This window comes from Lathyrus oleraceus, chromosome 4 (genome assembly GCF_024323335.1).
Source record: "Lathyrus oleraceus cultivar Zhongwan6 chromosome 4, CAAS_Psat_ZW6_1.0, whole genome shotgun sequence".
In the NCBI taxonomy this organism is placed as follows: domain Eukaryota; kingdom Viridiplantae; phylum Streptophyta; class Magnoliopsida; order Fabales; family Fabaceae; genus Lathyrus; species Lathyrus oleraceus.
In genome coordinates this window covers 222,889,867-222,899,015 of record NC_066582.1, presented here as the reverse complement: position 1 = coordinate 222,899,015, position 9,149 = coordinate 222,889,867, and the positions used below count along the sequence as shown (strand labels likewise).

The 9,149-nt window shown below is 36.7% G+C and overlaps 1 protein-coding gene across 1 annotated transcript; it reads right to left on the bottom strand.

The window, feature by feature from the left end:
- Window positions 1–5,817: 5,817 nt before the first annotated feature.
- On the bottom strand, window positions 5,818–7,571 carry LOC127136771 (uncharacterized). Its single transcript, XM_051063292.1, has 2 exons — window positions 7,007–7,571; window positions 5,818–6,080 (listed from the first exon to the last, which is right to left on the bottom strand). The coding sequence occupies exons 1-2, from the start codon at window positions 7,569–7,571 to the stop codon at window positions 5,818–5,820; spliced, it is 828 nt and encodes a 275-aa protein (XP_050919249.1).
- Window positions 7,572–9,149: the final 1,578 nt, after the last annotated feature.

The window sequence follows — 9,149 nt, the reverse complement described above, 5'->3', positions numbered from 1 at the left end:
TAAGAGGCAATGATTGTGGTTGTTTACATTTGTGCCAAGCAGGTGAAAGACCTCTAAGAGGCAATTGGTGGATCAAAGGGATAAGCAGTCTATCCCCCACTATTCTGTGAGTCGTCCCTCTGCTCACACGGCTGTGTGTTGATGCATTGGGACACAAACCCAAGATCTCGTGTTGTTGCACAATCGAGTCAGAGTCTTTGAGCGTAGAAGGGTCCCTCCATTCTGGACCCATGTTCCTTTGTCAGAAGCTCTCCCTGGTCAGGGATAAGAGCTGTGAGGTCTCATCCTCACTTCACCTTTTCATCTGCTTCACCTTAGCCTCGTAATGGCAAGGTTAAGAGCGAATAATACCCATGTACAGATGAATTGCTTCGGCAGTTAAACCCATTGTGTGAGCCCACTTGATTGGTTATAGTGTGTGCTTTGTGAATATTTGTTTGACATGTTTAATTGAGATGCATGTTCTCATTTGATGTATGCTTGTATGCTTGTATGCTTGCTTCTTTCCTGGATAGGAGTAGTTTGCTTATGCAAGTAGGTAGAAATCTGAATGTAGGGTAACGATGCATGACAACACTAGGCTCGAGTCCAGCTCCCTGGTAGTGTGTCTTCCCTCGGTTTCTGGCTAGATTTTCTTTCCCTTGGGGGGGAACTACATCGCCCTGATCCTTGTTCCAGACGAAGTATGTAGGCAGGAGGTCGTGCGAGACCTCTCCGGGCACTTTTTTTCCTTTTTTGCGTGTGTTTACTTGTTATCTGATGATGTTTGTTTGGTTCGGATGCTGACGTAAGTCCAGTGATTGGCTGTCAGGCTCCACGTTTGCCCTTTTAAGTGTGTTTTGGTTCGGATGCTGACGTAATTCCATCAAGTGGTCGTCGGGCTCCATGTTTGCCATCTGTTTGTGTGTTTTGTGTTGTTTGGCGTGCGTAAGCCGAACTACAGTGGCTCTGATTCTTGTTCCAGACAAGATATGTAGGCATAGGATGCGACGTCCTATCGAGCTCCCTTCTCCTAACCCCACCTGCGTTCCCTGTGTGTGTGTGTGATGTTTTAGCAACCTATTCTTTATTTTAGAACGTGGATCTCGTCGAGTACGACGGACGTGAGGGGTGCTAATACCTTCCCCTCGCGTAACCGACTCCCTTACCCTTTCTCTTTGGTCGCGAGACCATTTCCTTTCCAGGTTTCTCTGAGCGTTTCCTTTCCCTATTTTGGGATAAATAACGCGCAGTGGCGGCTCTGTGTTGTGTTTTTATTTGAGTCCCGCCGGTTGTTTTTTTCGCAGGATGCGACAGTGAGTAGGTTCATGCAGAAGCCAAAGGTATCACATCTAGCAGCAGCAAAAAGGATACTAAGGTATCTGAAAGGAACTCTCGACTATGGAATTTTGTTTCCTGCAGATGATGAAGGAAAAGAATGCAAATCAGTGGGATACACCGACTCAAGTTGGTGTAGTGATGCTGAGGATCGAAAATCCACAATTGGTTATGTGTTTATGCTAGGTGGTGCACCAGTTGCTTGGAGTTCGAGAAAAGAGCCAGTAGTGGCATTATCATCGTGCGAAGCAGAATACTTAGTTGCTTCTCTTTATGCATGTCAAGTAGCATGGATGGTGAATCTGGTCGAAGAGATAACAATGAAGAATCATGGAGCAATTACCATGAAGATCAATAACATGTCAGCTATCAATTTGGAGAAGAATCCAATAGCACATGGTTGAAGAAAGCACATCGAGATGAGGTTCCATTATCTTCGAGAGCAGGTAGCAGATGGGAAGATGAACATGGAACACTGCAGAACTAGAACCAGATTGCAGACATCATGACAAAGGGAGTGCAGGTTGAAGTGTTCAGAAGACTAAGAGTTATGATGAATTTAGATAGCTTAGACACAATGAATTAGGTGGTGTGTTAAATTGTAATTCCTTGTGTCGAAGCAGGTTGCTCGACAAAGCAAGGAAGTGTCCAACCACCTAGTGTGTTAAGTAGTGTTAGCTATTTGGGGATTTTATAATTTTGGGCTTTTATAGTTTTGGGCTTTGGCTTGAGGTCCAAGTTAACCTAAATCTATAAATAGCATTCATAACATTGTATTCACAGTATTTTGCAGTTGCAAAGTGAATAAGAAGTTTTCCATTGTTTGTGGGCAGAGAGAAACTCTACAGAATTATATTACTCTTCTCCTTCATCGTTCTATACACTCTCTTTTTCTCCACTGTTCCTTTATTTTCATTGCTATTATGTGGGTAATATCAATCTTGTTCATCAAGATTGACTGAAATTATCCATAGGTTTTGGGGGATTCCCAACATCAATATAAATTATTGTTTCTGAAAATATTAATTCAAAAATTCATGTATGTTATTGTTAGCCTAGAGTTTCTATTTTGAAAGAGTCAATTGAATGCTGCATTGGAAAAATGCTAAGTGTTTTTATTGATTGACAGGAGTCGACGGGAATGAATATGTCGACTGAAACGTTTCGATTAGCGTCTTGAAACACGGTTTGGAAGAATCTCAAGAGAGGATCTTAAAACATGGTTTGGAGGTGTCTCGGGAACATATCTAATTGATTACTCGACACCGTGTCGAAGTCGAAGCGTTCGACGAACTTCAAAGACTTAGAAGATCTGGAAAGCCAAACACTTGAGAGGGGTCTTAGCGCTTTAGTAATGACCTTTCGATGAGCAGGTTGTTATCAGTCGCTAAGAGCAGTTACGAACGTGGGATAATAGTTTTCAACAGTTTTCAAGTACTGACAATGTAGCAATGCATTAGAAGATTGAGTTGCATGTTCTTGAAGACGTGTCTATTTTCTAGAAATAAGTTATCGGAGACGGTATATATATATATATATATATATATATATATATATATATATATATATATATATATATAGCATATTCATACATTGTAATCAATGTCGCAAAATTCATATACTTTCTCTATAGAACTGGAGTACTCAAGTCAAAGGGTGAAACAATTTGTGAGTAACATGTGAGTCTGTGTCCATTTTTCTTTATTGTCTTTATGTTTCGTTAATTGAAACACTTTATAATTTTTGTCATTTACTGTGTTTATTTAATGTCATTTATTATAGTTTTCTTTTACTTTAATTCAAGTTATCTCGTTGATAAAGTTTGTCTTTATTCTGTCTGTATACAGATATTCACAATCATTTCACATACACATTTTCGTGTACACGTGTTTGCACAAAACCTTTTATTTCACATTTTCATTTTCATGTTAACCTTTTAACTTTTCAAGAAGAAGCATCTAATGCAAGAAAATAAATTTTGATAACAATGGCCTAATAATCTAAATCAAAATAGGAAGTTGACTAATGCATGAAAGGAACATGTGATGGACTTAAAATGAATTAAGATGCAAAATTTACTTTTTAGTTGAATTTTAACTAAAACAATGCATGAATGATTTAAAAATGATGCAAATGCTTTGATGGATTAATTAAATGACTTGGGGAGAAATTTGGGTATGACACATAGAGAGTAGCATATACAAGGTCAGTCATGCAAGGGTTATGTTAGAACATACACACCCAAATCTTGAAAGAACAACTAGAATTAGTAATCTTCAAATTAAACACACCAGCCTTAACAGGCTATGAAGCTTTTACATATTAAAAAACAAACACACATAATATATTTAAGACAACTCGCCTCAGATTTGGTCTTCAATCCATCCACTTGAGTTCATGAAGGTGACCCAATCATCATTTGTATCTGAGTCACTATCTTTCCCAAGATCCTTCTTCATAGTCATTATCCTAGTCACTAAAGTCTTCCTATTAATGGTTGCTCCAGTTTATGGTCTACGATGTGGTTGTTCAACATTTGTACAAGAGAAGGAATCTTCTTCTCTTGGGTTTCCTCAGTTCTCTTCAAACTAGAGGAATTCTTCTTAAATTTCTCCTGGTTCTGACTCATGTTGAACATCAAATACTTGTGTATGGTAGAATAAAAAGTAGATTTCTCAAAGAAAAGTAAGGCTAGACGACCTTTTTTCTTGACAGTTTCGAAAGTCCAGATATAAGGAGTGATTGGAAACTGAAAAATCACCTTGAATAAACATGCACCATAGAGAATATGAACGAGTATTTGGCTTGGTCTCCTTGCATATTTCCCTAGATTTGACTCCTGTAGGACCTCACATATGCATACACCAAGTTCACTTCTCAAATGTTCAAAATGGACAACATTTAAAGGTGTAGTGAATATGTCAGCTAGTTGTTGGTCAGTTGTAATGTGCTATAAATTGACCACTTTATCCTCCATAATATCCCTAATGAAATGATGACGTATGTCAATATGCTTGGTTCTAGTGTGTTGGACAAGATTCTTTGAGATATTGACGGTGCTCATGTTGCCACAAGACAATTCCATGACATCTTGTTCGACATTGTATTCTTCTAGCACATGTTTCATCCAAAACAATTGAGTACAAATGCATCCAACAACAATGTATTTAGCTTCAACAGTAGATAGAGAGACATAATTATATTTCTGGCTGAATCAAGAAAACAAATTGTTTCAAAGAAAGAAACATCCACCTAAAGTACTTTTTTTATCCTCGGCACTTCCAGCCCAATTTGCATCACAGTAACCTACTAGAATAGGATTTGAATCATGAGAGTACAATATTCCTTAGTAATAAGTCCCAATGATGTACTCCATGATCCTCTTTACTTGAGTAAGATGGCTAGCCTTAGGATTATGTTGGTACTTAGCGTATACACATACATCATATGTAATATTGGGTCTGCTAGCTGTGAGATATAGCAGACTTCCTATCATGCTTAGGTAGAGACTTTGATCTACATCCACTCTATTTTCGTCCTCAGAGAGCTTCAAGTGAGTTGCAGAAGGAGTTCTCTTATGGCTTGCATTATCAAGACCAAACTTCTTTATTGTAATCTTAGCATACTTGCTTTGAGTCACAAAAATATTGTCTTCCATTTTCTTAACTTGTAGACCAAGGAAATATGTGAATTCTCCTACAAGACTCATTTCAAACTTTAAATGCATTTGTTGAACAAAATGTTGCACCACCATATCTTAAATCCCATTAAACATTATGCCATCTACATAGATTCAGACTATCATCAGCTTCCCTTCATCATTCTTCACGAATAGAGTTTTGTTTATTCCTCCTCTATTGTATCCATTGTTGATCAAGAACTCAGTTAGTCTTTCATACCATGCTCTTTGAGATTGCTTCAATCCATATAGGGATTTCTTTATTTGAACACATGATCTAGAAAGTTGGGATCAGTGAACCCCTTAGTTTTCTCCACATAGACCTCTTCATGAAGATATCCATTTATGAAGGTACTTTTAACATCCATTTGAAACAGTCTAAACATCAACATGCAAGAGACTCCAAGTAAAAGTCTTACGGGTTCCAGTCTGGCTATTGGGGAAAATGTTTGATCAAAGTCTACTCCTTATATTTGAGTATAATCTTGAGCAACTAATATTGCCTTATTCCTTGTCACGTTACCACTTTCATCAGATTTGTTCCTATAAATCCACTTGGTACCAAAGACATTCACATCTTCAGGTCTAGGAACTAGCTCTCATGCATTATTTCTTTCAAACTGGCGCAGTTCTTCTTGCATGGCATTGATCAGGAATTCATCAGTCAATGCTTTCTTGATGCTTTTAGGCTCAATTTTGGTGATAAAGAATGAGTTGGCAATGCTTTCTCTGGATCTTGTAACCATTTCTTCATTTATATTTCCTATAATGTTATATAGGGGATGATCTTTCTAAACTCTTATTGATGGTCCCTTGTTGATTTAGAGATCATTAGAATAAGTGATCTCAGGCACAATGTCGGAATCCTTTGATGGGTCATCGACTGGGACATCAGTTTGTTGAGGAGGAAATTCATCATCTTCTTGTTTCTTATCTTCAAGTGTGTCATTAATAACCATATTAATGAATTCCATCATAACCTTTGAGCATTTATTATACACTATGTATGCTCTGCTGTTTGTAGAGTAACTAAGAAATATACCTTCCTCGCTCTTGGGATCCATTTTTCTCCTTTGTTCTCTATCTGCCATAATGTAGCACTTACTCCCAAAGACATGAAAATAATTGAAATTTGGTTTTCTCCCTTTCCGTAACTCATACAAGGTTTCTTTGTTTCCGGATCTGATGGTAGCTTTATTATGAATGTGGCAACTTATGATCATAGCTTCAGCCCATAAATAATATAGAAGTTTCTCGGCATGTAACATGACTATGTTGACTCTTGCAGAGTTCCGTTCTTCCTTTCTACCACCCCATTTTGCTAAGGTGTGATTGGGGCATAGAACTCATGGTTAATACCTTATGAAGCACAAAATTCAGAGAATTTGGAATTCTTAAACTCAGTATCATGGTCACTTCTGATTTTAACAATTCTAATCACTTTCTCTCTTTGCAGGAGTTAACATATGTATTTAAATACCTCAAATGTGTCAGACTTTTCTCTAATGAATTATACTCAAGTGTATCTTGAGAAATCATCCACACATATAAAGACATGCATTTTACCTCCTAGGCTTTCTACTTGTATAGACCCCATTAAATCCATATGCAATAGTTCAATAATTTTTATGGTGGCAAGATGCTAAAGCTTCTTGTGGGGCATATTAGTCTGCTTTCCTATTTGGAATTCTCCACACACTTTGTCGTCTCCAATCTTGAGTTTAGGCAGTCCCTTCATAGGATCATCTGAAATAGTCTTCTTCATGCTCTTGAGATTAAGGTGACCAAGTTTTTGGTTCCAAATCTTGGTCTCATCAACTTTTTTCACCAAACAAGTTGAGGGATCCTCTCTGTTTAGAGATATACATAAATAACAATTATCCTTGGACCTTGAGGCTTTCATAACCACTCTTTGATCTTGGTTGGAAATGTCATATTATTTTTTGTTGAAGCTAACCTTGAGGCCTTAATCACATAGCTGACTTATACTAATCAAGTTAGCAGTCATACCTTCCACCAGCAACACGTTGTCAAGGCTAGGTAGACCAGAATATACTAGGTTTTCTATTTCCTTGATTCTATCTTTTGCACCATTACCAAAGGAGACATAGTTGTTAGAGTAAGGTTGCAACTCTTCAAGATACGCCCTTTCCCTTGTCATGTGTTTGGAACATCCACTATCAAAATAGTAATCCTCTCTAGAGGATACTCTAAGAGAAGTATGAGATATAAGACTTGTGCCTTTCACTTTGGGTTTCCATACCTTCTTACCTTGAACCTTCTCTTCATTCCTTTTGAACCTTGTATGCGTGTGGTGTTGTGGAAAACCATATAGTTTGTAACAATTTGGCCTTATGTGCCTATATTTTCCATAATGATGACGTCTTTTATCATATTTCTTGTAGCCCTTACGACGATGGTGCGCATGTCGAGCTCGATGCTGGAACACGTGATCCTTATTATTCACATGACTGTAGTCAAATCTTTTGGCTACAAAGTTTCTTGGCTTCTTATCTTCCATTTGTATATCTTTTAGCAATTCAACACCAGTTTTTGACTTCTCCTCATCTTCCATAATTCTATTTGACATGTTGTGAGCTTTATTCAATATCCTTTCAAACTTTGCTAACTCCTACAGCTTGGATGTTAGAATTGAAATAACTTCACCCTGACTAGTGATTATAGTAGAAAGAACACAATCAATTGTTTACCCAGTTCGGTGAAACTACACCTATGTATGAGGGGTTGATTCTATAACCCAATAGAGGAAATTCACTATTAGTAGTTTAATACATTTAGACTTACAAGCAACAACAAACATTTTGTTGTTCAATGCCTCTTTCTAACACTACCCAATTACTTTCTATTTAGAGTCTCCCCCTAAATATGAGAACCTACTCACTTTCTTCTCTGCCACAAAACCAATGACAGAGACAAACAACAATTAAACCCTAGTGATCAACTTCAATCTTCACAAGATGAAATAATGTTTAATGTTACAACTCAACTAGACAAACCTTCTTTGACAAGCTACTCGAAACATAGAGGTGTACATAAATAATGTTGATTACAACTCAACTAGACAAACCTTTTATGCCAAGTTACAAAAACATAGAGATGTACATAAAGATTCTACATTAATTCTATCAAGGCATTAGTGTTAATACACGACACAAAACCTAACACTTTAAGATCTTGAATAGGAGTGCTTGCTTTCCATTGTAGGTTTGTGCTCCTTATATAGAAAAGTAACTTTGGGTTTTTCTCCTATGATATTATCTTTAAATTTGTCTATAATTAATGCAGAATATGTTGGATACTTAATTTTTTTCCTTGAATATCTCTAGCAAGATATGATTTTTTAAAATTTAAATTCAAATTTAAATCCGAATTAAACTACATTAAGCTGTCAAAAAAATCACCTAATCATATTGTTAAATCAATAACAATACAATATTTAACACGTCTTCTGTAGAACATACACCAAAATGCCGCATTCTAGTGCCTGTTGCACGAGGCTCGAATGACGTACCAACATGTTGGAGCATCGTGCCCAACACGTGTCCTTTCTGCAGCTTCATACATCTTTAGCAAGCTAGGTCAATCTTGAATACTTGAACATTTCTCCAAGTTATTGTTTTTCTAAAATGTAGTCAATCCAAAGGATCAATCCAATATAAGCAATAAAACTTTCATAAATTGGTTTGATGAAAGAGTTTCTAAAGATAGTAGTACATCCAAGACAATTACATGGATGTCATATATGCCTAAGTTTAATGTAATAATTTAGAATTCATACGACATTACTAAGCTTTCATCATATATAAAATTGAAGGATGATTGTAGTACTATGCAAAATAATGGGGCTATGGTGAAAGTTGAATCCATGTATTTCTCTAGTTACAAAGATAACAATCGTGTACTTGCATCTAGATCGTACTTTGGGGCCATTGAAAAATATTTTGGAGATTGATTATGTAATTTTTAAAGTGTACTATTTAAGTGCAAATTGATAGTAACACTAGTGTAGAACCCGATGAATTATGATTCACACGGGTTGATCGTCGAAAAGGCCGCTAATATGAATGAACGATTCATCGTGGTATCCCAAGCAAAACAAGTTTTTTTTATTTCACTGATCCTTCTAACACTA

Excerpts from the sequence above, each read along its gene's own strand:
- LOC127136771 (XM_051063292.1), bottom strand. The coding sequence starts at position 7,571 with ATGGAAGATGAGGAGAAGTCAAAAACTGGTGTTGAATTGCTAAAAGAT. Across the intron at positions 6,081-7,006 it reads CAACGTGTTGCTGGTGGAAG|ATAGAGAACAAAGGAGAAAA; the intron begins GTATGACTGCTA and ends ACATTATGGCAG.